A 27,923-nucleotide genomic window follows, 5' to 3' on the forward strand; every position below is an offset into this window, starting at 1 on the left:
AGAAAATATGTATTTCTGTTTTTTTGCTCAACACTTTTTATGACTGGGCTACAAGTCATGATTTGACATAAAAGTTTTCTGTCAAAAGCACGTTGAACATTTTATATTATGTTGCCTGGCTGCAGAGATTTGCTCCAATGAAAGCAGAAATAAATCAGGAAAAAATAGAGGAACATTTTGGATGGGGTTGAGGTTTTGTGCATACCATTGAAGGTGGAAAAACAATTCTTTGGGTGTTTTCTCTCGATAAAATGTCCTATCTATAAGTTGCTACACTGTTAGAAAACACCGTTTTGTCTTAAGAATCATTGCATATGTAGCGTTTTGATTTAAATTCTCTTAAAGGTGGGTTAAAAATCCTGCAAAATTCAGGTTCACAAGGGTCACGTCTGAGCAAAGTAAAAAAAAAAAAAGAAAAAACAAGTTCCTCCATCCAAAATATCTCAACCACGTGAGAGTTAATAAATTCTTCATGCAGAGTAACAAATTATTTAGGCAACAAGGCGATGCTAGACTTAATGTACCTCTCCTATATGCATCCCAAGGGCCACAGCTGGATGTGTAGGGCTGCAGTTCATAAAACACTAACCATTATGCATGATTTTGGAAAGAATGTTTTGAAACACAACAATAGAAAATGTCAAACACAATCATAACTCTGCTGAGAAATGAATCAAATATTTACATGTGACATATGTGATTTATAAAACACAGACTAGGAGCCTAAAAAGAAGAAAAATATAGGCCTTACATTATATATCTTTATTTCACAATGTAAGACTAATAAACCACATACATGGTTTATTTTATTTACAGTTTAATATGAAGCAGATTGTTGAGCTCTGCTGCCAAACCTCAAATGATAGATTGCTATTTCACAGTAAAAACTTCACATGTGGGGCCATTGCTGGGGTTGATAATAAACAACAATTGTTAGGACTTTTAGCGCCATCGTGCGGCAAGTAGGGGCAACACTGCACCGACCCTCCTACTTTCAAATCACTTATCAAAACTCACCTCTTTAAACAAGTTTTTAATGTATGATTGTGATGTATTTTCTGTTTTCTGTAGTTTACCTTTATTGTTGTTATCTTTATGATTTGTGTGTAAAGTTGCAATGTCCGTTAGTCTGTCCTTACTGTGCCGTTCTTTGTGTTTTTAACTATTGTAAAGTGTCTTTGAGTTTTTAAATAAAATGTATTATTATTATTATTATTATTATTCTTATTATTATTATAATATTAAACAACCGGCTGGCAACCCCTTGCTGTTAATGTGCGGATTAGTGTAAACCAATAGCGAAGCACGTTCTAGGACCGGAGCACGTAGGCCGGAAGTAGAAGTCGGACGTTCGAAGTTGCCCCTATCCAACATGTCCGCCGTCGCTTGCGTTCACTGAACAAAAACAAGACTCGTGGAGAATGGCAGACGTCGGAGTTGACGAGCTTTCGCAGCTTGAGTATTTGTCTTTGGTGTCCAAGGTCTGCACGGAGCTCGACAACCATCTGGGAATAAGTGACAAAGATTTAGGTTTGTACTTTTGGGCAAAAAAAGCTTCCGCCCCTAAACCAGAACCCGAGCTAACCAGCTAGCTCATGCTAACTATCTGTTATTAGCCTCTTCAAGCTGTATTTAGCGTTTATTTCCATTAGATAAAGTTAATTTAATTACATTTTGGGACTACTTTAAACTTGTCAACATGACTTAAATAAACGGGTTGAACCTTTTTCTGTTAAACTACAATAAAAAATAGGAGTTAGCATTAAGCCCAGTTTACTTCACTGAGCATGTTTTTATTTCTTCTGGTAAATAAATGTTTTCTTTTCTCTCCTTCTCAGCTGAGTTTGTCATCGACCTTGCTGAAAAACAACCGAGCTTTGATGGATTTAAAGAACTTTTGCTAAAAAATGGAGCAGAATTCACAGTAAGTGCAATAATAAGGTGATATGAATGTACAGGTGTTATGAAGAGAAATGTACACCTGCAGGTAAATGAATCACCTCGTGGTAAAGCTTTTAAAACGGTTTACATGTTATTTATTCACATCAGGCAAGGCAAGTTTATTTATACAGCACATTTCAACAACAAGACATCAAAAAGTATCATGACAGAGGAAAGAAAAGAAACATTAAAATAGATTTAAAAAATAAAAGAAAATCACTGGAATTATTAAATCTGAACATATGTTAAAATATAAATAATTCAAATGAAATAAAGTAAAAATATAAAAAGAGTTAAAAGTTACAGTGCAGAGTTTAAAATCTTATTAAAGCTGTTTAATGAAAGGCTGTGAACAGGTGAGTCTTCAACCTGGATTTAAAAGAGCTGAGAGTTTCAGCAGACCTGCAGCTTTCTGGGAGTTTGTTCCAGATATAAGGAGCATAGAAACTGAACGCCGCTTCTCCATGTTTGGTTCTGACTCTGGGGACAGAGAGCAGACCTGTCCCAGACCACCTCAGCGGTCTGGATAAGAACTATCTGAAGATTAGACTTTATAATCGTTAATTGTCCTTATTGTTCTTAAGACTCGATTGAAGATGCATCTTCATTAGCCAAGTATAGTTTCTGTTTATAATATGTCTACACTCATGCACTTTATCTTATGTCAATACTGTCCATTTACAACTCTGTTTTTGCACATTTACACTTAATCTTCCATATTTAATCTTCCTATTTAAGACTACTAATGCTTAGTTAAATCCTGGTTGTATATATTCACATTCTTAGTTTTGATATTTTTAGTGCTTATTTACTTTGTATTTAATATTATATTATGTTTAGATTTGCTAATATTGTGTTTTTTACTCATATTGTGTGTTTGGATAACCTGCTGCTGTAACGCCACAATTTCCCAGTTTGGGATCAATAAAGTAATTCTATTCTATTCCAAGTTAAATATGAGCTGCAAACAGTGTTTTCCTCTTTAGTGTCTGTGAAGGAGCTTTAAGGATAAATGCATCATTTCGATTTCTTCCGTATTTTCCATTCTCCTGCGAGGTGCATGTAATTCTCGGCATAACACCTGTGAATGAAGCTAAACTGAAAAGTTAACTGTGCTGAAAACCTTGTCTTTTTGTGTTTTTTTAAAGGATTCTCTCATCAGTAATTTGCTCAGGCTCATTCAGACTATGCGGCCTCCATCCAAAGCATCTACCAGCAAAGGTAAAATCATTTTACTGTAGAACTGCCAAAAACATTTCTCTACTGATGTTAAGCAGATATCAAGGGGCTTTTCACTTAAACACCAGCTGCTCTCTAAAAATGTAAATCTCGACATCACTTCAGAGTTATTCTAGTAAACATTCCCTGTATGCTTGTGCAGTAATTGTACAATAATATATTCAGAGTCTGTAATAATCTCTGCCATATTTTTTTTAATACAATTTGTCTCATTTTAGGGTGGACTTAATTTTAAGCAAATATTCATCATTTAATTTAAAACAGTTTCCCCTAAAGCTCTTTAATATTTTCTTGTTTGTTGTTCACACAAATGAGAAAACGAGCACATCCAAACCAAATAGGAAAGGTGCAGAGTAGAGCAAAAAAAACCACTAAGACAAAGAAGGTGTCGCACCCTGCAGGACTCCATATTTCAGAAATGTGTTTCACCAGGGTGACGTTTCTTGCACACCTGCTCTTCATCAGACACACATATAACTGTGAATCTGCTTCATTTATTTAGTTCCTGTGTTCAATGTTATTTGTGGCTTCTGATACGTTTCTACTCTGTGATTCATCTTTCAGCCTCTGAGGCTCTGGACAAGCCCAAGACAGAAAAGGACAAGTTAAAGGAGCTGTTTCCCGCACTGTGCAGAGCAAATGATCCAGCACCAAAAGTATGTGTGACTTAAATACAACGTAGGAAATGTTGCTATAAAGAAAAATGAACATCTTTACACAAAATCTTTTTTTGTTTGATGTCATCAGAAGCTTCTAGATGAAGATGACGTGAAAGTAGCAGCTGATGCCATGAAAGAGCTGGAGATGTTTATGCCCAGTGTGAGCGGGACAGAAACTAAAAACGGCAAGAGCAGGTACAACTTCAGACTCTTGTTATTTTTTAGTATTCAACTTGTTTTGTTTCATGTCAAATACAGGTTGGAGTGTTTTAATCTCATGTTACATTTCTTACCGCTCCTGCAGGTCAGAGAAGAGCAAACGCCACAGTCGGAGTCGCAGTCGAAGCAGAGACAGGGACCGACACAGAGACCGCGACCGTGACAGAGATCGGGACAGGGACAGAAAGAGACGGCATCGCTCTCGTTCCCGGTCCAGGTCCAGGTCTCGCTCCAGAGATCGTGAACGCCACAGAGAAAGAGACAGAGACAGAGACAGAGATCGCGGCAAAAGAAAGGACAAATCTTCACGCTGGTCGGAGCGCTCGCCTAGTCCTAAAAAAGACGCCGACTCTGACCGCTGGAAGGACAAACATGTGGACCGCCCTCCACCAGAAGAGCCCTCTGTTGGTGACATCTACAACGGCAAAGTCACCAGTATCATGCAGTTTGGATGCTTTGTTCAGCTGGAGGGATTAAGGTCAGGATGCAGTTACCAGATTTCTATTAACAGCAAATATAAAGTTGAAGATTAAACTTCTGCTTACTAATGAAATGTTTCTTTTTATTCTCAATCCCTGTGAATGTAGGAAACGATGGGAGGGTCTGGTTCACATTTCCGAGCTGCGTAGAGAAGGTCGTGTGGCTAATGTGGCAGATGTCGTCAGTAAAGGCCAAAGAGTCAAGATCAAGGTGCTCTCCTTCACTGGATCAAAGACCAGCCTCAGTATGAAGGTAAGAAGAAGAACAGATTAAAACCACTTGAACAGATTTAAAGTACGACCTGTGGCTCCTTTCCAGCATGTCGTTCCTCACTCCCTTTCTCCTCAGTTTCTGACTCCATCCAATGTCCTATCTCTAAAAAAAAAAGACATAAATAAACCTTAAAAATCAAACTTACCAGTATGTGTTCTCCTCACAGCTGATACTGTAATCCCTTGAATTGTTATCATGCTTATATTTTTCCTTCTGTCTTTCTCAGGATGTGGACCAAGAGACAGGAGAAGACCTGAACCCCAACAGGAGGAGGAACGTCGGCCCGGACGGAGGGGAGGAGATCTCCATGAGGAACCCCGACCGACCGAGCAACATGAACCTGGGCAACGCCCCGGAGCTGGAACAGGATGACACCCTGGAGCGCAAGAGACTCACCAAGATATCTGACCCAGAGAAGTGGGAGATCAAACAGGTGGGTGCATGTAGCATTGATTTGTGCACTAATAGAAAGTTGCAGAAATGGCTGATATAGTCTTATTTTGTTACATGCAAATATTCATACTGTTTGTCCACCTGCAGATGATCGCTGCAAACGTTTTGTCCAAAGAAGAGTTTCCCGATTTTGACGATGAGACGGGAATCCTTCCCAAAGTTGATGATGAAGAGGGTAAGAAATTAAATATGAGTCTAAAAACAGCGAATACACAAAAAATAATACTGAACTGAGATGTAATGTGTTCTTCACTGCTTTCATATAAAGTATGATGAGGAGTAGACTCTTTGCTTATTGGTCATGTTCTCTGTCATCAGATGAGGATTTGGAAATCGAGCTGGTTGAAGAGGAGCCTCCGTTCCTGAGAGGACACACCAAACAAAGCATGGACATGAGCCCAGTGAAGATCGTCAAGGTGAGGCATTGTCTAACATATTTGGTGAAATGCACCGACACTACACGGCAAGTCAGTCACATATGAGCTTAAACTTATTTATATTGTCGATTTATTTTTGGTTAATGTTGAAAAATAAAGTCGAACAACCACGAAGACCAGTTGATTATTTTTATTTTGCTTATCTCTCTGACTTTTGGGGTTTATTCAACAAACATGTTCAATGAATGCAAATACAAACTGCTCATTTACCTCACTCCTGACCTCTGTTGTTCCTCCGCACGCAGAATCCAGATGGCTCCTTGTCTCAGGCGGCCATGATGCAGAGCGCTCTCGCTAAGGAGAGACGAGAGCTGAAGCAGGCGGCTCGAGAGGCGGAGATGGACTCCATCCCCATGGGGCTCAATAAACACTGGGTCGACCCGCTGCCAGATGGTTAGAAATCCATTATATGTGCACAATAAGTAATTTCTGAGACACAGCTGCTGATGCTGAAGTATTATTTATCAAATCAGTTTGCAGCCACGAACACATTTGCATGCTTGACTTTGGATTATCGATCATTTTAATAAGCACCTTTTTAAGATTATATTTAATTTGCTTCTTTGCGTCTTGGACTCAGATTGCATCCCAGTACAAGTCATGATAATTAAAATGAGTGTTTGTCTTGCTAAATAAAAAAACACAGCGTAGTCTGAATCTGAAATGAGGTTTGCTGCATGATGGCACTAGGCTGCATCCCTCAGGCGTGCCAGTACTGCAGATGCTCGTCTGGTTTTCTGGAGTTTGTATCTCTCCGGATAGAATAGTCTTGCAATGTTTCAGGGTGCTTGAATCCCCTCCATGGCCCCCGGGTAGACGAGACAGTTCCTAAGCGTGGAACTCATCCTGCTCTCACTGTGCTAATCTGGCAGTGACATAGCTATTACTTTGTTATAAAGAACCTTTTTTATACAAGGACACTTCTTCTTTGTCTTGCAGCTGATGGTAGGCAGATTGCAGCCAACATGAGAGGCATTGGCATGATGCCCAACGACATCCCAGAGTGGAAGAAGCACGCTTTCGGAGGCAACAAGGCGTCCTACGGAAAGAAGACCCAGCTCTCCATCCTGGAGCAGAGGGAGAGTCTGCCCATCTACAAGCTGAAGGAGCAGCTCATTCAGGTCTGTTGCGCTTTCGGAGTCTTTTCAGAGGTTTAAGCTGGATGCTTCATGTGACACTTTATAATGGATTCTGATCGGCTTCTACTGAAAATGTGATTACCCCTTTAACAAACAGATGTGCACGCTTTGAGATGCGCTCAATGGAACATCTGCCAAATGCAAATGACCAGATTACCCTAGTTTATGTCATTAGTTTTTCTATGCTGCTGACAAAGTGATTACTAAATAATAATTACACAGTAGAGGTTTCACAGTGTAGCTGTTTGAGTCATTCTTCTATCAGCATTCTTGTTTTGCTAATATCCAAACAGAGATTAAATGCAGGGGCGAGAAACGTTACTTTATAATGATTGCTCTCCTGGGGCGTAGTGGTTAGTGGTTAGAGCGCGTGCCCCATGTATGGAGGCTGTAGTCCTCCAAGCCGGCGGCCCAGGTTGGAATCCCACCTGTGGTTCTTTTCCCACATGTCATTCACCACTCTCTCTCGCTCCCTGGTTTCCGACTCTATCCACTGTCCTATCTCTCCATTAAAGGCACAAAAAGCCCCAAAAATAAATATTTTATAATGATTGCGTTCCATTTTAATCTCTCACAGGCTGTCCACGACAATCAGATCCTCATTGTGATTGGAGAGACCGGCTCCGGTAAGACCACACAGATCACTCAGTACCTTGCAGAGGCGGGTTACACCACCAGGGGGAAGATCGGCTGTACGCAGCCTCGTCGTGTGGCCGCCATGTCGGTCGCCAAGAGAGTCTCTGAGGAGTACGGTTGCTGTCTGGGACAAGAGGTGAGTGATTGGTCCTTTACTTTGCTCCTATTAGATGATCTAGTTTGACCTGGCTTAGTCGTCATGGCTAAACTTTTATTATTTTTTTTTGGTCTAGGTGGGTTACACGATCCGTTTTGAAGACTGCACCAGCCCTGAGACGGTGATCAAGTACATGACAGACGGTATGCTGTTGAGGGAGTGTCTGATCGACTCTGAACTGGGCCAGTACGCCATCATCATGTTGGACGAAGCTCACGAGCGGACAATCCACACCGACGTCCTCTTTGGTTTGCTCAAAAAGGTAAGCGAGATGAGCAGAGCTCTACATATTCAGGGGAATTAAAAGAAACTTTGTCTTATTGTCACAAAAATGCTCAGCTTCTCTCGTTCTTGCCTCCTCTCTCAGACGGTACAGAAACGCACAGACATGAAGTTAATCGTCACATCAGCTACTCTGGACGCCGTGAAGTTCTCTCAGTATTTCTATGAAGCTCCCATCTTCACCATCCCAGGACGAACGTATCCAGTGGAGGTCCTCTACACCAAAGAACCTGAGACCGACTACCTGGATGCCAGTCTCATCACGGTCATGCAGATCCATCTGACAGAGCCTCCAGGTACGGTTTTAAAATCTTTCATGAATATCTACTATCTTAATGATGATGGTCTTCATATTATTGATGATGGTAATGACGATGGTTTTTGTTTGATAACGACGACTTATAAGATGGTTTCTATACTGATTAGAGCTCTCAAGAACTGCCCTCAATGTTGTGCTTTGCCTCTGGTCACTTCCTGTCAGCACCTGTGTGTCCAATCAGACTCAAAGCTGATCGTTTGCTCTTACTGACATTGTTCCCTTTTTTCTAGATCCTTGCTTGTGTTGTACTCACTCTATGATGTACGTCGCTTTGGAGAAAAGCGTCTGCTAAGTGAATTGTAGAATTGTAGAAATGCACTTTGCGTGTTCCTGTGGACCCAAACATCTCAAGTCTCCATCTCAACATCAGTCTCATCTCTCGTCTCTCCCAGGTGACATCCTGGTGTTTCTGACGGGTCAGGAGGAGATCGACACGGCCTGTGAGATCCTGTATGAGAGGATGAAGTCTCTGGGGCCTGATGTCCCTGAACTCATCATCCTGCCTGTTTATTCCGCTCTGCCCAGCGAGATGCAGACCAGGATCTTTGACCCGGCTCCACCCGGCAGCAGAAAGGTGAGGAGACTTTAACAGTTATCCAGTGCATTGCAAAGCTGCACATTACAGCAGTCATGAATTTGGAACTTTGTAGTAAAGTTCAGTAAATTATGGAATTGTTATCCTGGTTGTTGAAGAATAGAATAAAAGATGCATGCTGTGTTTTAAGGGCAGTAAAGTTAGGTCAGTAACTTTTGAATCAATTGTTGACCAGTCATATTTCTTTCCCTCAGGTCGTCATTGCCACCAACATTGCAGAGACGTCTCTGACCATCGATGGAATCTACTACGTGGTTGATCCTGGCTTTGTCAAACAGAAGGTGTACAACTCTAAGACCGGCATTGACCAGCTGGTGGTGACTCCCATCTCACAGGTACGACACAACATCAAAAACAGTCAAATTGTCGGATCATTTTTCATATCTTATTGAGCCGTATTTTAAAAATATCCGTTATGAATTTCAGGCTCAGGCCAAGCAGAGAGCAGGTCGAGCCGGCAGAACGGGTCCAGGAAAGACTTACAGACTCTACACGGAGAGAGCCTACAGAGACGAGATGCTCACAACCAACGTGCCCGAGATCCAGAGGACTAACTTGGCCAGCACTGTGCTGTCTCTGAAGGTAAACAACGCGCTGAAAACAGCTGCTTCAGACAATTTTTTTATGCTACACAAACGTGCAGCTGAAGTTTTACAGGAGAGTGTGGTTTTAAAATGAAGCATGTGTATATATTGGTAATCTCTCTCTTAACAATAATGTTTCCTCCACCAGGCGATGGGCATCAACGACCTCCTGTCTTTCGACTTCATGGACGCTCCTCCCATGGAGACTCTGATCACGGCCATGGAGCAGCTCTACACTCTGGGCGCTCTGGATGACGAAGGTTTACTCACACGGCTCGGGAGAAGGGTGAGAAAGACTTTGATTTAGAGGTTTCTCTCTTTTCTTTTTGCCCATGTCGTCGTCTGCTTTGACATTGTTCTAATATTCTGCATCTTTTATTTCCTGTTCCCTTTTCTTCCAGATGGCTGAGTTTCCTCTGGAGCCCATGCTGTGTAAGATGCTGATCATGTCCGTCCATCTGGGCTGCAGTGAAGAGATGCTCACCATCGTCTCCATGCTGTCTGTGCAGAACGTCTTCTACAGGCCCAAGGTAAGACCAACAACACTACACCCACATGTCTAAAAAGACTCCTGCTACTCTTCCTGGGGTCTGCGACATAATCACCGGTAAACAGACTACATACAAATATACCACACAAGAATTCAATAAGTGGGCTTTTACATCAAATTAGAAAATCCAGATTTAAGAAATGACAGTTTTGAACATTTTATGTGTAGCTACTTTTGTAAAAAAGATTTACTACATTAGTCACAATCCATAGAAACTAATTCAGAGGATAATTTACTGAGTGTAAATCTAGAAACAAAACAATAAGAAGGTATAAAAATAACATATGTGGCGTTCAACCTCTCATTGTTTATTCTAGGCATGAGATCTGGTTTTATTTTCTCCATGCAGAAAAAGTGAAGAAGTAAAGAACAGACAGTTTATATTTTCCTTTCCTCCATTTTTCTAAATGAATTTGTTCTGAATTTTCTCAGCATAAACTCCCACACAGGGCCGTGCATTGATCTCTCCTCGATCCATTTCCTCTTGTGTTACAGGACAAGCAGGCCTTGGCCGACCAGAAGAAGGCCAAGTTTCACCAGCCTGAGGGAGACCACCTCACACTGCTGGCCGTCTACAACTCCTGGAAGAACAACAAGTTCTCCAACCCCTGGTGCTACGAGAACTTCATCCAGGCCCGCTCGCTGCGCAGAGCTCAGGACATCCGCAAACAGATGCTGGGAATCATGGACAGGTACGGATGTTAAAATCATAAAGCTCACGTGGTAAATGTCATTAACTGAACCCGGGATTGCTTTGACTTCTTTCTGGTTTCTCATGAACCTCCAACATGCTCTCTTCTCTTCAGACATAAGCTGGATGTGGTTTCTTGTGGGAAGGCGACGGTCAGAGTCCAGAAAGCCATCTGCAGTGGTTTCTTCAGAAACGCAGCCAAGAAGGATCCTCAGGAGGGCTACAGAACACTTATAGACCAGCAGGTGGTTTACATCCACCCCTCCAGCGCTCTATTTAATCGCCAGCCTGAGTGGTAAGACTTCATCTGTCTTCAAGATTTTTTAACTTTGGTAAAATACCGTCGTTAAAGGTATTCAAAAGAGTTTTAAAATTCAGTTAGTGACGTCCAGCTTCTTGTCCTCAGGGTCGTATATCACGAGTTGGTCCTGACCACGAAGGAGTACATGCGGGAGGTGACCACCATCGACCCGCGCTGGCTGGTGGAGTTTTCCCCCGCCTTCTTCAAAGTGTCCGACCCCACACGCCTCAGCAAGCAGAAGAAACAGCAGCGCCTGGAGCCTCTGTACAACCGCTACGAGGAGCCCAACGCCTGGAGAATCTCTCGCGCCTTCAGACGCCGCTGAGTCTGATGTTGTTAATGCAGAACTTCAGTGTTTTGACAGCGATGAAATAAACAGATACAGCACGGGGAAATGTGATCAGACCCTGCTGGTTTATGTCTGTGTCTTCACCTTCAGACTGTTTTCACTCCTTTTCTTTTCCTCTTTTTTTTGTACACATTGTACATTTTCCACCTGATAGGTCCGTCATCGTCCCGTCAGTCTGTGAGGAGAATTTTAGCAGCATTAGTGTAGGGAACTCCAGAGCTACTTTGTTTTCATGGCACTAATCCAGCAACAAAAAGAAAACGTTCACATCTGTCGTCTAAGACGGCTGTTTTAAAGATAATCTTCTGTGAGGAGATTCTGTAAAACGGTGGAGGATTTATTTTGATATTGTGTAAATTTTAACAGCTTAATGCTCAACGTGAATATGACCTGATAGAAATGTAAAATTACCTTTTCATGAGTCAATACTGTCAGGATTGATCTGCATATACAGTTTATGTTTGATAGATTTTGTACTATGACTAGGATGGCATTTCACTCACTTGTCTCTGTATCCTAAACTGTTGCTTCGCTCGGCTTGTCAATGGAAAATGTGTCCTTATTAAATACAAAGTTTTCTTAAACAGCTGCTTGATTTTTCTTGTGAACTTGAAGATGCAGAAGAATAAAGGAAAGTTTTTGTTCTGGGAGATGTTGGTTTGTAGCTGTTAGTTACCCATACCACACAGAAACTAAAATAATAGATCCTAAGACATTTGAGTGTACAACTTCAAAATGACAACAGCTTTAAACTGCACATAATGGATTTGACTTTTAATGTAATATACGTAATTGTTGATAATCTATCGATGTATAAGGCATGTTAACTGGCCACTTCATATAGATAGATGATGGGTACTTTATTAATCCTTTGCAGGAAACGACCCTATCACAGCAGCAACTTCAATCACAGTCAAGACACCACACATAAAACTAACAAATACCACTGAGGCACATCAAAAATACTAAGATCTGATTTTTAAAACTAGATTAAAATGTTGGTATTATAAAAATATAAAATATAAAAAAGACATCCCAGAAATGTAATTAACCTTTAGTGTATATATAAACATGTTACATTCTCTTTAGTCTGACAAAAAAAGGTGTCCACTCAGCAAATACCAAGTCAAAACAAAAGTATTTAAAAATGTGTATTGAATTTCTTGATATTAGCCCAACTCTGTGAAATCTTGTCAAAAATGTTCAACATCATATCGACTTATATACAACAACCATACTCAAATCTAATGAGCAGAGGAGGAGTTCAGATCCTGTTTTGAATCAGTACATTGACATGTTATATATAGAAGAAATGTAACAATGACAGACTACTTACTTAAGTAGGAAAGGGGCCAGCATACAAAATGTTACATTGGTAATCTAAAGGAGTTTAAGTGTTATACGACATGCTGTAGAAAAAGGTTTCCCCTGTTTGCATTGTTTGTACTGATCAATTCATTTTAAAGCCTAATTCTGCAGTTGCAGGAAGAAAATGATGAACACATTTGAGTAGCCTAATAATTAAAAGAACTGCATCCTTTTTATTTATGTTTTGATGTCTTATGTATGTAAAACGGTTTTCCTTCAATACGTTGGGTCCTCCAGAGCTGTCAAATAATAAAGTGGAGTTAAAAATAATAATAATTGACTGAACTTTGACAAATTTCAGGATGAGAATAGTTTGTTATTGCCATGTAAATTTACACATTCAAGGAATTTGACTTGGTGTTTGGTGGAAAACAATTAGCAAAGGACTAAAGCAAAAAAAATGGTAAGAAGCTATAAAACAGCACTGCTGACAATTTCAAAAGAATGAGATAAGCATACAAGAAGCAATTAAAACTATATAATAGAATATGTAGTATATATATTAAAACGTTTTTAAGTCTTATTTATTTACTTACTTACTCTATTAAGTCTTAACAGCATGCATTGGGATTATTCAAACGAAGGTAAAATACCGTAAAACTGCATCCATGTACTGTAAGGTTTTATATGTACACGTGTATTATTGTATTCTGCTAGATGACCGCTAGGGGGCAGCAGCGCCGGAACACGTAAGGGCTCAAAACCAAAGAAGAAGAACCACTTCCAGTTCAATTCTAAATAAACAACAGACATGGCTGCTTCAGACGAAATAAAACGTCTTGAATATTTATCTCTGGTGTCTAAGGTGTGCACGGAGCTGGAGAATCATCTGGGAATAAGCGAGAAAGATTTGGGTAACGTTACGCGTCATGACAGCGCTGTTTCTGTCTTTAATGTAACAGTTTTATGTTGTTTTATTGTCAACATGAGCTAAAGTGGCTAACCACTAATGTCTGTGTTTCAGCTGAATTTGTTATTAGTCTTGCTGAAAAACACCCGACGTTTGAGGACTTTAAAGCAGTTCTGTCTAAAAATGGAGCAGATTTTACAGTAAGTTTCTTTCATTTTCCGTGTTTGTTGTTATTGTTTTGTATTTTCCCACTAAAACAATGTTCCTATTTCCTCAGGATACACTTACTGGTAATTTACTTAGACTTATTCACACCATGCGGCCTCAACCATCCACAAGTAAAGGTACAGACCTCACCTTCACAGCATGTTGTGTTTTAACATCTGGTGTGTTTTTTATGTCTAAAGTTTTGCTGTTTAATAATCTCTGTGTGTGTTTTGATTGACAGCTCATCAGTCAGAGTTCAAACCAGACAGAGAGAAGGGAAAGCTGATAGAGAAATATCCTGCTTTATGTAAACCAGATGATCCTGTGTGGATAGTAAGGCTCATTTGCTCTCTGTATGAGTTACATACACCTCTTTGTGAGATGTTCTCCCTTTAATATATATCCTCTCCATCAGATTCCACCAAGCCAGCCGGATAAAGATGACGAGCATGTCGCAGCAGCAGCCATGAAGGAGCTGGAGATGCTGATGCCTAACTTCAGTGGAACAAGCAGTGATAACAGGTCATTTAAAAAAGTGGTGACCTGCCTTTAGGAAGTCATACATTTTTATCGAATCATCTTTTTAAAACACTACTCATCTGGGAATAGACTAGCGGTTGTGTCGTGCACCCCGTGTATGGAGGCTATAGTCCTGGTTATCTTTATTAGTCAAATGCACAACATAACAGGCAAAGCAGTCATAGCTGGCAATGACATTTTTGTGTTCCAAGCTCTCCTTAACAATGCAAAAATAAATAAAATAAAATAAATAAAAATAAATATTATAAATAAAAAAAATGAATAGAAATAAATAAGATAAATTAAAAAAAAATTAAAAAAAATATAATTATAAATAAAAAATATAATTATAAATAAAAAATATAAAAATAAAATAAATTAAATAAAAATAAAAAAAATAAAAAGAGACTGTTCTGTTTCTCCTCAGCTCAGCGAGGCCGTCGCAAGGTGACAGAGGCAGAGGTACGGAGGGTCAAAGTGGACGGAAGAGAAGTCGCTCCAGATCCAGAGATCGCGAGGGAGAAGCAGTCCCTAAACAAAGACGGAAACGGGTGTCTCGATGGAGCGACCATCCTCCCAGCCCAAGCAGAGTCGTCAACAACAACAACAACAACAACAACAGCAACAAGGAGGACAAAGATTCGGACAGATGCCGTGATAGACTCGTAGATCGACCTCCTCCAGAGGAGCCGGTTGTAGGCGACATCTATATCGGCAAAATCAGCAGTATAATGCAGTTTGGCTGTTTTGTGCAGCTAGAAGGTCTACGGTCAGTTAAATAAATCTTTACAGACTTATACAACTGAAAGCATATTTTTTGTCTTTAAGGAATTAATTGATTGTTTTTCTGGCCTGTGTTTGTAATATTTCTCCCTTTTATACAATCATAAGCTTGTACTCAAGTTTTTCTTTTAAATGATGAAAACAGTTTCTGTTCTATATAAGGGTCGTCACTATATTATTTCAAATTATAATAGGATTCTAGCAAAAAAAATCCACCGATATGGACGTCTGTTTCAATACTACAGCAACAAAAAATGGAAGTCCTAGGCACCCAATATTTGGAAATGTTTTGTTTTTAATTACAAAAAATTGCAGGCAAACTCCGGCCCATTGTTTTAATTGCACAAATACAATGGCAACGTTTCAGTACAGATATGTTACCGACATATTAGTGCAATTTAAGCAGTGCTCTCTCTCTCTCTCTCTCTCTCTCTCTCTCTCTCTCTCTCTCTCTCTTATTCTCTCGCAGCAACTTCTTTTTTTTTTTTTTCAAAATCATTTTATTAGTTTGCACAGATGATAAGAAAACATACAGTTGGCATAAGAGTTGACATTGTACTGTGGTCATCTTTAGTAAACCCCATTCCTGCCTTCTCCCCCCGCCCATCCCAGTTAACCCCACCGAGTCAGGAATCCTATTCCCACTCCGAAGGTGTTTCCACAGTAGCCTACCCAGGAGTCTCATTCACACTCATGCATACTAGGACAAGGAGCAAGAAGAGAGAGGAAATAATAAATTAATAAAGTAAATGAAGAAAAAAACATTAGAAAAAAAAAATTAAAGAAATAAAATATATAAATAAACAAAACAAAACTTCAAGATAGTTCCTTAAATAATTCCATTATTTGGTTAGGGTTAGGGTTTTGGTTATTAATATAGCTGAAGATTTTTGTTTTGTTTTTTAAGCTTCAGCAGTTTTTCATCTTTTAAGTCATTACCATAATGAGATCGTATCATTTAAAGACACGTGGTATTGAAACGTATAGAACATTTTGATAACCTTTTTTTTATGTAGCCTCTTGTGCAGTCATGGTAACGTCTAGTCAGGAAATGCTTTAGGTAACAAGTGGTCAAAAAGCTCCAGCAACACTTCTGACCACTTCTAGCCTTTCTCTCTTCATGCACCTTGTTAGTTGGCGTCGTGCCTGAAAATCCCGCTCTGCGTCTTTAATTAACAAGTCACAGTTTTCCACCAGATTGCATGTGAAGTTGCTGTTTTTTTGTTTCCATCTTGATCATTAACATACAGTTTTTTTTTACTGACACTGCCTCTAGAAAACGCTGGGAGGGCCTGGTGCACATCTCGGAGCTGCGCAAAGAAGGACGCATAGCAAATGTGGCAGACGTGGTCAGCAAAGGTCAAAAAGTAAAGGTCAAAGTGCTCTCGTTTACTGGAACCAAAGCCAGCCTTAGCATGAAGGTGAGTAACATAATACCTGCACACATCTTACAGTGTGATGCACAAACCAAGTCCAAAAGTTTTGTAGTTACTGTGGATGATTTATGTGTTGGATAAGGAGTCATGCATTTGTTCCTCACTGATGTCTTTTATCAGGATGTGGACCAGGAGACAGGCGAGGACCTGAACCCAAACCGGAGAAGAAACCTGGACACTGGACCCGGAGAGGAGGCCATGAGGAACCCGGACCGCCCCGTTGAAGCCAGCATGCTGGAGTTAGAGGAAAACACAACAGAACGCAAACGTCTCACCAAGATTACTGACCTGGAAAAGTGGGAAGTAAAACAGGTATTCATCCTCAGGGGTTTTTACATCTCTACTGACGGTTTGATTGACAGTTCTCATTAAAGCTACATTTCCTTCGTTCAGATGATTGCAGCCAACGTGCTTCCAAGAGAAGAGTACCCAGAATTTGACGAGGAGACGGGAATCCTTCCCAAGATAGATGATGATGAAGGTAACAGGCTGTTCTTTTCAGTTGTTTGCAAATTCAAAGTTATACTTCAATATAACTCTTTATTTATCCTTCCATAGATGAAGATCTGGATATTGATCTGGTCGAAGAGGAACCACCATTTCTGAGAGGACAGACTAAATGGAGCACCAACATGAGTCCAGTCAAAATAGTCAAGGTGCACTTATGTAAATCCAGAATTCAGAAAATAGTTTGGGGTCCGAGCAGATCGTGCAAATTGAATCCTGTTGGTGACTTTTAGATCAAAATTGAGCTGTTAAACTAAATTGTCCTTGTTGTCTGTTAGAATCCAGATGGCTCCCTCTCCCAGGCGGCCATGATGCAGAGCGCTTTATCTAAGGAGAGGAGAGAGCTGAAGCAGGCGGCGCGAGCAGCAGAGATGGACTCAATCCCGACCGGTCTCCACAAGAACTGGATAGACCCCATGCCTGATTGTAAGGACACGATCTACACATTTTTAACAATCAGGCAAACACATTACAGAGATAGAGAGTACTGTGTGAGTTTGAATTAAATCATAAAGGGACCTTACTATATCATCAGACTTTAAGGAAATGTTGAAGTGCTGGCTTCTCTGACAACAATGCAGCAGCCAGTATGTCCTCCTTCTAACTTTAGATTCTGCTCCTGAATGCTCTGGATTTTATTTTGACCAGAGAAGGTAGGCAGTTTGTCAGGCAACCCCACACGGCTGATTTGGACGCCCCTCGGTTTGTCAGGCATACAGGTGTTGCAGCGACGGAAGCGGGCAAGAGAACTGGTTCAGATAGAAGTGATTGTACCCGACCTAAAAAGCGAGAGACAGCTCTCTACAATGTTTTGAATTTTCCCTGCAGTACCCATTTTAAACACTAGGTGTCAGAGTTACATACTGCTCCTTTAAGCATCATTTTTTAAGAACAAATAAAAATCGACAAACATGCCTCCCAAACGGAAACCAAGTCAAATTGAATATATCTTCAGTTGGAGAGATTTGAAATGTAGGAAATAGCATTGAACCATCCGTCCTGCACCAGGCCTGTTACACAGTAACTCTGTTCCGCTGGCATGGCTGGAGATGGTTATCTAGCTTCCCTATGAGTTTACACTCACACACACACACACACACAATGTCATGATCCACTGTGACTCATTCTTCCATCGCCTTAAGGGATAGCAGAGGCTGAATAAGTTCCTTCCTCCCTTGGTTCCTACCTCTGACTCAGTTAAATACAAAAAGAGCTTGTTGTGAAATGAAATATCAGTTCATCTTGCTTAAATTAAAGAGAAGATGGAGTGTGGAGTTGACTTTTGGGACTCCTTGTTCCTTTCCTGTTCAGATGAAGGAAGGCAGATCGCTGCCAACATGAGAGGCATCGGTGCCATGCCTCTGGATCTTCCAGCGTGGAAGAAATACGCCTTCGGAGGGAACCAGGTGTCCTACGGCAAGAAGACAGAAATGTCCATCCTGCAGCAGAGAGAGAGCCTGCCCATTTTCAAGCTTAAGGAGCAGCTCGTTCAGGTACAGGCAACGGAGAAACAACTTTAAGCACTTTGTATTTATGGAATTGACGCAAAAACACCACAGTGAAGACAATCCATTCATCCCAGTACTGCAAACACTTCCATTAGTGTAAATGAGTACGGAAGCCCTAAGTGGATATGCATCAATACGTTTTATTCAACTCCATTTTCCTGTGAGAACGAGTTCATTGTAGGTGTTTCTTCTCCAGATCTCAACGTATTTATTGCAGTGGGTTAATAACGCTGCTTTTCCTGTGATGATGAGTTCAATTCAGCTGTTTTCTGGAGATCTTGAGAAACTCCTAATCACAGGAAAAATAAGACAAGATCCAGAGAAAACTACTGAAATGTACTTGTTATCAAGGAACAATTTAGTAAATGTTGCTTGTGATGTGAGTTCACCCCGTTCCTATTGGCTCGAGGTGAAATCTCCGGAGAATATCCTGCTGTGTTCTCACATCAGCTCACTCGGACTTGCTGCGGAAAAAATACTAGGGGGTCTGGCAGGAGAAACTCCGGGTGAAGTCTGAGTGAAAAATTCGGCTGTTTGCGTTCACACATGTAGCTCCTCCTGGAAATATATCAGGAGTTTTGTATGAAAGCCCTGAATGTTTCTGTTCTGAAAGCTTTGTTGTCACACTCTTTGTCCTGACAGGCTGTCAACGACAATCAGATCCTCATCGTGGTTGGAGAAACCGGCTCCGGTAAGACCACACAGATCACTCAGTACCTTGCAGAGGCCGGTTACACCGCCAGGGGGAAGATCGGCTGTACGCAGCCTCGCCGTGTGGCCGCCATGTCGGTCGCCAAGAGAGTCTCTGAGGAGTACGGCTGTCGTCTAGGCCAAGAGGTGAGTGATGTACTAAATCTGCACAGGAACTGATTAGTCAGAGCCTTCCCTAAAATGTCAAATGAGTTTCTGAAACATATCCTTAAATCTTTCTCTCAGGTGGGCTACACCATCCGTTTTGAGGACTGCACCTGCACAGAGACGGTGATCAAATACATGACCCACGGCATGCTGCAAAGGGAGTGTTTGATCGACCCCGACATGAGCCAGTACTCCCTCATCATGCTGGATGAGGCCCACGAGAGGACGATCCACACCGATGTGCTGTTTGGCCTTCTCAAAAAGGTATTTCACAACCTGCATCCTTAAATCATCTGTTAAATAAAGCTCATAACGTATATATACATGTAATAATAATAATTCCCTCTGATTCTTTCAGACGATAAAAAAACGCAAAGACTTGAAGCTGATCGTGTCCTCAGCTACTCTGGACGCCGTGAAGTTCTCCCAGTATTTCTTTGAAGCTCCCATCTTCACCATCCCAGGGAGGACTTTTCCAGTGGAGGTCCTCTACACCAAAGAACCGGAGACGGACTACCTGGATGCCGGTCTCATCACGGTCATGCAGATCCATCTGACAGAGCCTCCAGGTACGGTTGAGTCAGAGAAACGGTTGCAATGCCATCTTGAGTTTAGGGCTTCATTTTTCCAGGTAGCTTATATTTGTGTTGTTTCATTCAACTTTGCTGCCCTCTGTCCAGGTGACATCCTGGTGTTTCTGACGGGTCAGGAGGAGATCGACACGGCCTGTGAGATCCTGTATGATAGGATGAAGTCTCTGGGTCCTGATGTCCCTGAACTCATCATCCTGCCTGTTTATTCCGCTCTGCCCAGCGAGATGCAGACCAGGATCTTTGACCCGGCTCCACCCGGCAGCAGAAAGGTAAAGAAATGCACAACAACAATCCTCCCACTTCTTATTCAAATCCACATTGTTTCTCTGTTAGATTTTAAATATATTGAACAAGTGGTGGCTTTTCAGCACAGAACAAATCACACATGTAAAAACTTAAATTCATTTCTTAATCTGTTTTTTTTTGTGTTTGTCAACCGCAGGTCATCATCGCCACAAACATCGCTGAGACGTCCCTGACCATCGATGGAATCTACTACGTGGTCGACCCCGGTTTTGTCAAACAGATCGTCTATAACTCCAAGACGGGAATCGACCAGCTGGTGGTGACTCCCATCTCACAGGTCATCCGTTCGGACAACTTTTTCTATCAGATGAATTTTTTTGTGACCAATTTGTGGATTGCAGGTGAACATCGAGAAGTAAACCTCACTGATAAGAAATGTATTGATTATTATTGTTTGTTTTTTTTTTACATATTTTTAAAAACGACAAACAGAGCACCCACTGATACTGATTTTATTAAATAAAATTAAACAAACTACTTCCCTGATATGCAGCCATGTTAGGTAGAAACATTAGCACAAAACATGAAAAATTCAACACCAGCTCGACTGCGAGTTACTACCAGTTTTAACATTACTTTCTGCGGTTTTGCTAGCTAGTTATTCCTTCTTTTCCAAAGTGCACCTGCCCTGGATGATGTTGGTATTTGAAGGATTTAAATTGCAGTTTTTAAGAGTTGAGAGAAGCGCGTCTTGCTAGCAAGTGGGCATGGTTTTGGCGCCTGCATCCTAGAGGAGAGATTACTGCTTAATGAATTAATCTGAATGTTTTCTAACTTAATTTTATATACTTAGCCGTTTGTTACATTCCAGAAAGTCTCCCTGTTGTTCAACAAACTTCAAATAGACTGGGACATCAATATCACACAATTGAGGGATCAATATGAACGCACAAAGACGTGATGACGGCTGAGCTTAGTTACAACACTTCTTCTAAAAAAGGGCTAGAGAGAGACGGACATTTCATTGTTACATCATTTCTAAAAACAAATTCACTGATCTGTTTTTCAGGCTCAGGCTAAGCAGAGGTCAGGCCGAGCGGGCAGAACGGGTCCAGGAAAGTGTTACAGACTCTACACGGAGAGAGCCTACAGAGACGAGATGCTCACAACCAACGTGCCCGAGATCCAGAGGACTAACTTGGCCAGCACTGTGCTCTCTCTGAAGGTAATGAGGCTATTCAATCTGAGCCTTACCAATGACTTTGTTGCCTTTTAATTATTATCTTCTTGCAGGCGTTACAATTATTTGTCTGTGATTTTTACCCCCCGTTGTTTTTCTCTCCTCCACCAGGCGATGGGCATCAACGACCTCCTCGCCTTCGACTTCATGGACGCTCCTCCCATGGAGACTCTGATCACGGCCATGGAGCAGCTCTACACTCTGGGCGCTCTGGATAATGAAGGTTTACTCACACGGCTCGGAAGAAGGGTGAGGACAACAAGGAGATCAATGAGCTCTGACAAGCTTCAAGTTGCATTGATGATTCATGATGACGCAGCAGTTTTTTTTTCCAAGCTCTGTATTCATGCAGTATATATCTGTGTTTTTTTTGTTGACATTTCTTCCAGATGGCTGAGTTTCCTCTGGAGCCCATGCTGTGTAAGATGCTGATCATGTCCGTCCATCTGGGCTGCAGTGAAGAGATGCTCACCATCGTCTCCATGCTGTCTGTGCAGAACATCTTCTACAGACCAAAGGTAAACAGAGGACACACAGGAACAGTCAAAACGCTTCATTAAGCTTCTGTAACGTACACATTGAATAACCGGGGTCACTGATCAGGCAAAAAAAAAAGATATGTGGTCATAAAACGACAATAAAGAACTTATTACAGCAACAGCGCAGAAACGTTTTTGGGAGATAATGAGTTTCAGATTCAATACTTTAAAAAACAAATTACATGTCTTCCATTTCAGGACAAACAGGCGCTCGCTGATCAGAAAAAGACAAAGTTCTTCCAGCTCGAGGGAGACCACCTCACACTGCTGGCGGTCTACAACTCCTGGAAGAACAACAAGTTCTCCAACCCCTGGTGCTTCGAGAACTTCATCCAGGCTCGCTCCTTGAAGAGGGCTATGGACATCCGCAAACAGATGCTGAGCATCATGGACAGGTGAGGATGTGCTCGATCAACTCAGGAAATATTCACACAGTATTTTACATCAATCACATCGAATCTTAACTTGATGTTTTGAGGGGGAAAAAAACACATTAAAGTCACGATATTCACCTTTAACTAGCTACTTATTAGCATGCTAATATGTAGAATAAGATACTAATAAGCGCTTAATAATGACTAACAAGCAGCCAGTATGCTACTTATTAGCATGCTAATAAGATAGTAAAAGGTGAATATTTTGACCCTGATTTAAAGCGTTCATGCATCAAGCTAACTAACTGAAAGTGAAGCACATTAAACTTGAACAACTCGTTACTCTCTCCAGGCACAAGTTGGACGTGGTCAGTTGTGGAAAATCGTCGATGCGGGTCCAGAAAGCCATTTGCAGCGGTTTCTTCAGGAACGCCGCCAGGAAGCACCCACACGATGGCTACCGTACCCTGATCGACCAGCAGGTGGTGTACCTCCACCCCTCCAGCACGCTCTTCAACAGGCAGCCGGAGTGGTGAGTCCTGAATTCACACTGCTGGGGATGATCTGAGGAGTAGACTCTGTGATAAGGATGGGAATATTTTAACATATCCACAAACTTTATTTGGACCCTCTGTTGCTGTGCTCCCTCTGGAATTGTTTTACGTTATATAGATTTCCTGTATAATCAGAGTTATGATTACTAAAATAATTAGTTAAAAGTCAATTAGGAAAGATATAATGAACTCTACTGCTGAATGTTCACTGATTTACAGCTTCTTAAATTCATGCTTTTCCTGCTTTTGCCTGTTTTATAGAGCTGCAAACTAGTTACAGCATGTTTGAGAATTCAGCTGTGATAAGAAGATTTCACTTCTGTGGCGTCTTTTTAAAAATGATTACCCAATAAAATCAATGAATAGACGTAAAGAAAGAAGCTCCTTTATTGTTTCCTGGAGTACTTTTTTCAGTGTTTTTCCATTTCCTGGGCGTCAACCTATGGGTGGAGGATGTGTAGCCTTAAGCTGATAACAGGGCACAGGTGTGAAGTCAGGACTCTATAAAAACTTTTAGCAACCAGGTGCAGGATCTTAAGAAAGCATTCAAGAGTTTTACAGTAGTAACTAATGAATTTCCTGTTGGATGAATAATGCTCCCTCTGTTGAGGATTGAATGTTAATAAAACATAATCCATAGGTGTCATCTTGAGCCTTAACTGTATTCCTGTCCCTTCAGGCTGGTGTACCATGAGTTGGTTCTGACCACCAAAGAGTACATGCGGGAGGTGACCACCATCGACCCTCGCTGGCTGGTGGAGTTCGCCCCGGCCTTCTACAGAGTCGGCGACCCGACGCGTCTCAGCCGACAGAAGAGGCAGCAGAAACTGGAGCCTCTGTACAACCGCTACGAGGAACCCAACGCCTGGAGGATCTCCCGCGCCTTCAGACGCCGCTGATGATCTGCTGTGCCTTAAGCTAACACCAGGTGGACAAACTCAACAACACACATACTGACTGAGGCAGCGGATGGCTGGAAAATAAACAAAAACGTTGGGTTCTTCTATCGAGTCAATGAAAATCAAAACCTCTGGACCTTAATTATTGATCTCACTGAACAACTTTTCCCAATATTCCAAACTTCATTTTGCCTTCTTGGGTTCATGATTAACATCATCAGGTGGTCAACCGGAAGTTTGTAAGCTTTACTTGTATTTTCTTTGAAATATTTTACATTTGATTGATTTCAGATGAATTTAAAATCGCAACCTTGACGTTTGTTTTTGATATCGGCTGATAAACATTTGCTGTACTTTTTTTTTTTTTTTTGCTGCTTGCAACCTGGATGTCTGCTTTAATAATATTCATCTATGTCAGGACCAAAAGCTGTTTTGGTAAAAGGAATATTTTAACAAATGTGCTTCTGTGCTTTTTATCCATAGAGTCAAACAATATCTCAACTCTCATCTCCTAATATTCTTAGTTCAGCGTGCATTTATAAAATAGGGACACAGCTGGGTGACACAAATCTCACATCCTCTCATCCCATCTCATTTAAAGGTCACATATTATTTAAAATACACTTCAGCATGATTTTCGAACACTACTGTGTGTCTCTAGTCTGTCTACAAACCCCCCAATGATGAGAAAAGTCCATCCTCTTCATCTTTTGCCTGCTCCACTTTTCAGAAAAAGTGTGCTCAAACAGGCCGTTTGGAGATTTTCCCTTCATGACATCACAAAGGGCAGTAACCCCTCCCCCAGGTGGGTGACACTCCCACAGCTAGGTGTTTGTTCTGCCCTCTGAGTCTGCCTTCTCACCGTAAACAATAGGACATGGAGCGAGAAAGCACAGAGTACACCCGAGCCCTTCCAGAGAGGGGGCGTGGTCAGACACAGCTCATTTACATATTTAAAGGTACAGACACAGAAACAGCCTGTTCTGAGCAGGGCTGAAATAGAGGGGTTTATAGACATGATCAAATACAGGATCAGAGTGGATTTAGAACAAGAAACTTCACACACATGTTTTGAGGAGCTCTGAGACTTATTTAAACATAATGAAAAAGATAAGAATATGTGACCTTTAAAGCTGCTAATTTACACTTGTACCTTGTTTGTGTCATATGTACAAAGAAGGGTACAAATGGCCACATCAGCTGTTTTCCCTTTCACAGCTTTTATGCTAAGCAGCTGCTAGCAGAACCGTTCCTTGAAGTGACAAACTGTCCCATTGAACAGCAGTTAAGTTTTGTGATTGTTAGGATCAGTGTGTGGTTTGGTTTGGTTAACCAAAGGGACAAATCCCACATGTGAATCATAAGAAAAGAAGTCTGCACTCCAGTTTGCGTATTATTATGGGTATTTATTAAGCAATCTCTTCAACCACAATCGTCATGTCTTGGATTGAACAGGCCTCAGATGTGAGAGGAATGCAACTCTTAAAAACAAAAACAAAAAAGAATCCCTAATGAGATTAATTTAAAACAAAAACACCATAGCCTTATATACAAGTGGAGGGGGTGGGCATGTGCAAGAGGTGCAGGAGGGGGGGTGGGGGAGGGGGGTTTCAAGGTGTGTATGATGATGGGTCGGTACAACAGGAAGATCTCTGAAGGTGGGGAGAAAAGAGGGAGGATGGGTGGCAGGGGGCTGGCTTTTTAGTACATGTAGCCTTTGGAGTAGGGCTGGGGGCCCATGTTTTGGGGGGCTTGTTCTGTGGTGTAGGGGACTCCCTCGTCCAGGTGGGACAGGGGCACCGTGTCCTCCTCGTTGACGTAGCGCTCGAACTCGGCCTTCAGGCTGGGCCGCTGATTGTCGGGGAAGGCCAGAGAGATGAGGGCCTCGGGCTCGCACACAAACTTGTAAACATAGCGCTCGCCCGCCACCTGCAGAGAGAGAGAGAGAGAGAGAGGAAGGCTTTAGTCATGTAGGAATGTCACACTTTCAACTCTATCATTGTTTCTTCTATTTGTGCTCACTTTTAAGACTTTACTCTCTAGTTCATGTTTTTTCTAGCTCTGGTTCTTCACGTGTACCGTTCAGGATTCTCTGAAGCTGCTATCTTAAAAAACACGCCTGCATTTCCACCAAAGTGATAACAGCTGTTTCCACATACAGTAAACGTGTTCCCAAAGGAGGATGTTGTTCATTTAACAAGTCAAATGAACAGTAGTAAAAGGTGACGGATCGTACTGATTATCTTCATGCTTTTCTTTAGATATAACAGGTGTGTTTTTTTATCATCCTAAAGATGCTGATGGAAAAAAAACACATTAAACTCTTACATGATCGTAAACTGATCGTAAGCGATATTATTTTGATTATACAGATGTTTTAGTTGAATACTTGCTGCTTCATACTTCAATCAAAATAAATAATAATGTGCTTTACCATGCAGTAAAATACCCAACAATAAACTCCCAATAAAACCATGAAAATAAGAACAACAATGAAGCAATAAAAACAGGAAGATGTAAAAAAGAAACGACTAAAACAATGATTGACTGAAGGAAACAGTTAAAATAAATTAAACATAGTGGATAAAACAAAGATTACAAGAACGCCTCTGGATAAAAAATTAGATATTTAAAAGAAGATACTGATGTAGTTTGTCTGAGACTGAGCTTAAGGTCAAATCTAAAGTCAAGTAAAATCTGATACTTAAAGTCCAGTTCCTAATTAACTTTTTCAAAGATAAACATTTAAAATAATGCATTTAAACTGAAAGTAAACCAACTTAAAGATGTTTTTTTAAGTGCTCTCTTAAAGTTTGATCAGTTAAGTTCATGTAACAGATTTAATAACAGTTCCTCCCTCTCTATATAAGTCATCAGATATTCATTACTTAATCAGAGCGGATGCAGTGACCCAGTTTTTATCTCGATTTGTGAGGATTAATATGCATTTAATTTCACTCATATCGATGCCACTCCAACACAGTTTTCCTACATTTTTTCCTGCAGGATGAGATACATGACACATCTCTGCACTGCAACCGTAAAGTGGTACCATGAATGATATGAGTGGGTAAGGTTAATGCAACAGGTTTGCAAAGAGTGCACCACAGAAAGATAATCCATTTTAAGGCTATAAAATCTCCAAGTTAAAGAGCCTGTTCATACCTTCTGCATGATTCCCTTCTCGTAGTAATAGCGCAGAGAGCGACTGAGTTTGTCGTAGTTCATGGCCGGACGGTTCTTCTGCATCCCCCACAGCCGGGCGACCTGAGAGGAGAGGACAAGAGGGAGAGGAAATGGCTGTGGTTACATTTCTGGCAGCTTCAGTGAATCTCATTTTAAGGTCTTTTTTGTTATTTACATGATTTTGTACATCTGGAGGAGAAAGTCTTCCTCGGGTGACACGTCAACAGCAGTGAATTGTTTGTGTCAGCATTTTTTTTCCCCCCTGAAGGTTCAGATTCCCAAAATCCTAATTAGACACAGTTGTGCGCATTTCCACACTGCGGCCACTAGGGGTCCTCGCTGGAAAGCCCAAAGTCCTCTCTGCTTCTTTAACAAAACAGAGTAAACATGCCAAGACCTGGGCGAGTCCCCACATGTGGATTCACTTCCTTTTTATGTAACCCATTACCACTTGAATACAACCAGAGTCCCACAGTGTTCGCAGTGAAATAAGAGTCATGGCTGGTTGTCAAAGGCAGGCCATGAAATACATCCCCCCCCACCACCCCCCCAACCCAAAAGTGAACTCTCAGCTGACGAGGGACCACTAACTCTAATCGAGAAATTAGTGTTTCACAACCCCACATGGGCACAAAAAGTAAATCAAACCATGTCACAACAGTGGAGGATCTTTTTTGTTTGTTGACAAACACGTTATATGTGGGGGCGAATCTGTAAAGATTGGGGGGGGGAGGGGGCCAGGCTGAGATTCATGACTCAGGAGGAGACAGGTTGTATCCCACAGTGGCCATCAAGCCAGCAGCCCTGTTTGATCTCTGAGTGTGCTCTCAGCCCTAATTGCTCTTGTAAAACTCTTTACCCCATCCATTTTTAATGTACAGTAAAAAGATAATGGAAAACACGGTATAGACCTGGCTGTATCAGGATCAGCCTAAATGGACGCCGCCCTGAC

At 41.3% G+C, this 27,923-nt stretch overlaps 3 protein-coding genes and 1 long non-coding RNA gene across 7 annotated transcripts in view; 2 read left to right on the top strand and 2 right to left on the bottom strand.

Moving 5' to 3' along the window:
- The window catches only part of LOC132955552 (uncharacterized), a 735,720-nt gene that overhangs the window by 592,860 nt on the left and 114,937 nt on the right, over positions 1 to 27,923 (bottom strand). The window lies entirely within an intron of this gene.
- Positions 1,347 to 11,888, top strand: LOC132955533 (ATP-dependent RNA helicase DHX8). Of its 2 annotated transcripts, XM_061028407.1 has the most exons (23): positions 1,347 to 1,530; positions 1,839 to 1,924; positions 3,090 to 3,162; positions 3,745 to 3,836; positions 3,928 to 4,034; positions 4,144 to 4,536; positions 4,646 to 4,790; positions 5,038 to 5,244; positions 5,352 to 5,439; positions 5,583 to 5,680; positions 5,947 to 6,094; positions 6,641 to 6,822; positions 7,418 to 7,612; positions 7,710 to 7,895; positions 8,001 to 8,211; positions 8,627 to 8,808; positions 9,024 to 9,164; positions 9,256 to 9,411; positions 9,562 to 9,699; positions 9,815 to 9,943; positions 10,459 to 10,655; positions 10,770 to 10,949; positions 11,061 to 11,888. In XM_061028407.1, the coding sequence occupies exons 1-23, from the start codon at positions 1,422 to 1,424 to the stop codon at positions 11,278 to 11,280; spliced, it is 3,663 nt and encodes a 1,220-aa protein (XP_060884390.1). In that variant the 5' UTR covers positions 1,347 to 1,421; the 3' UTR covers positions 11,281 to 11,888. The 2 variants fall into 2 exon arrangements, with proteins under 2 accessions (XP_060884390.1, XP_060884391.1); XM_061028408.1 differs by lacking the exons at positions 1,347 to 1,530; positions 1,839 to 1,924 and having other exon boundaries at positions 3,745 to 3,840; positions 3,931 to 4,034.
- LOC132955534 (ATP-dependent RNA helicase DHX8-like) lies at positions 13,402 to 24,646 on the top strand. The gene is made up of 23 exons (XM_061028410.1): positions 13,402 to 13,526; positions 13,637 to 13,722; positions 13,800 to 13,866; positions 13,971 to 14,062; positions 14,145 to 14,251; positions 14,676 to 15,017; positions 16,308 to 16,452; positions 16,588 to 16,779; positions 16,861 to 16,948; positions 17,026 to 17,123; positions 17,253 to 17,400; positions 18,286 to 18,467; positions 19,125 to 19,319; positions 19,419 to 19,604; positions 19,699 to 19,909; positions 20,021 to 20,202; positions 20,376 to 20,516; positions 21,249 to 21,404; positions 21,531 to 21,668; positions 21,809 to 21,937; positions 22,157 to 22,353; positions 22,685 to 22,864; positions 23,566 to 24,646. Exons 1-23 carry the CDS (start codon positions 13,424 to 13,426, stop codon positions 23,783 to 23,785), a joined length of 3,585 nt encoding a protein of 1,194 aa, XP_060884393.1. The 5' UTR covers positions 13,402 to 13,423; the 3' UTR covers positions 23,786 to 24,646.
- Positions 25,171 to 27,923, bottom strand: part of etv4 (ETS variant transcription factor 4) — a 41,669-nt gene continuing 38,916 nt past the window's right edge. For all 3 annotated transcript variants that reach the window (XM_061028420.1, XM_061028422.1, XM_061028423.1), the window contains 2 exons: positions 26,951 to 27,052; positions 25,171 to 25,714 (listed from right to left, as the gene is read on the bottom strand). In XM_061028420.1, the coding sequence (XP_060884403.1) occupies positions 25,487 to 25,714; positions 26,951 to 27,052 (330 nt within the window). In that variant the 3' untranslated portion in view covers positions 25,171 to 25,486. The remainder of the gene's footprint in view (positions 25,715 to 26,950; positions 27,053 to 27,923) is intronic.

The sequence above is a fragment of the Labrus mixtus genome, chromosome 21 (genome assembly GCF_963584025.1).
Source record: "Labrus mixtus chromosome 21, fLabMix1.1, whole genome shotgun sequence".
NCBI classification, from domain to species: domain Eukaryota; kingdom Metazoa; phylum Chordata; class Actinopteri; order Labriformes; family Labridae; genus Labrus; species Labrus mixtus.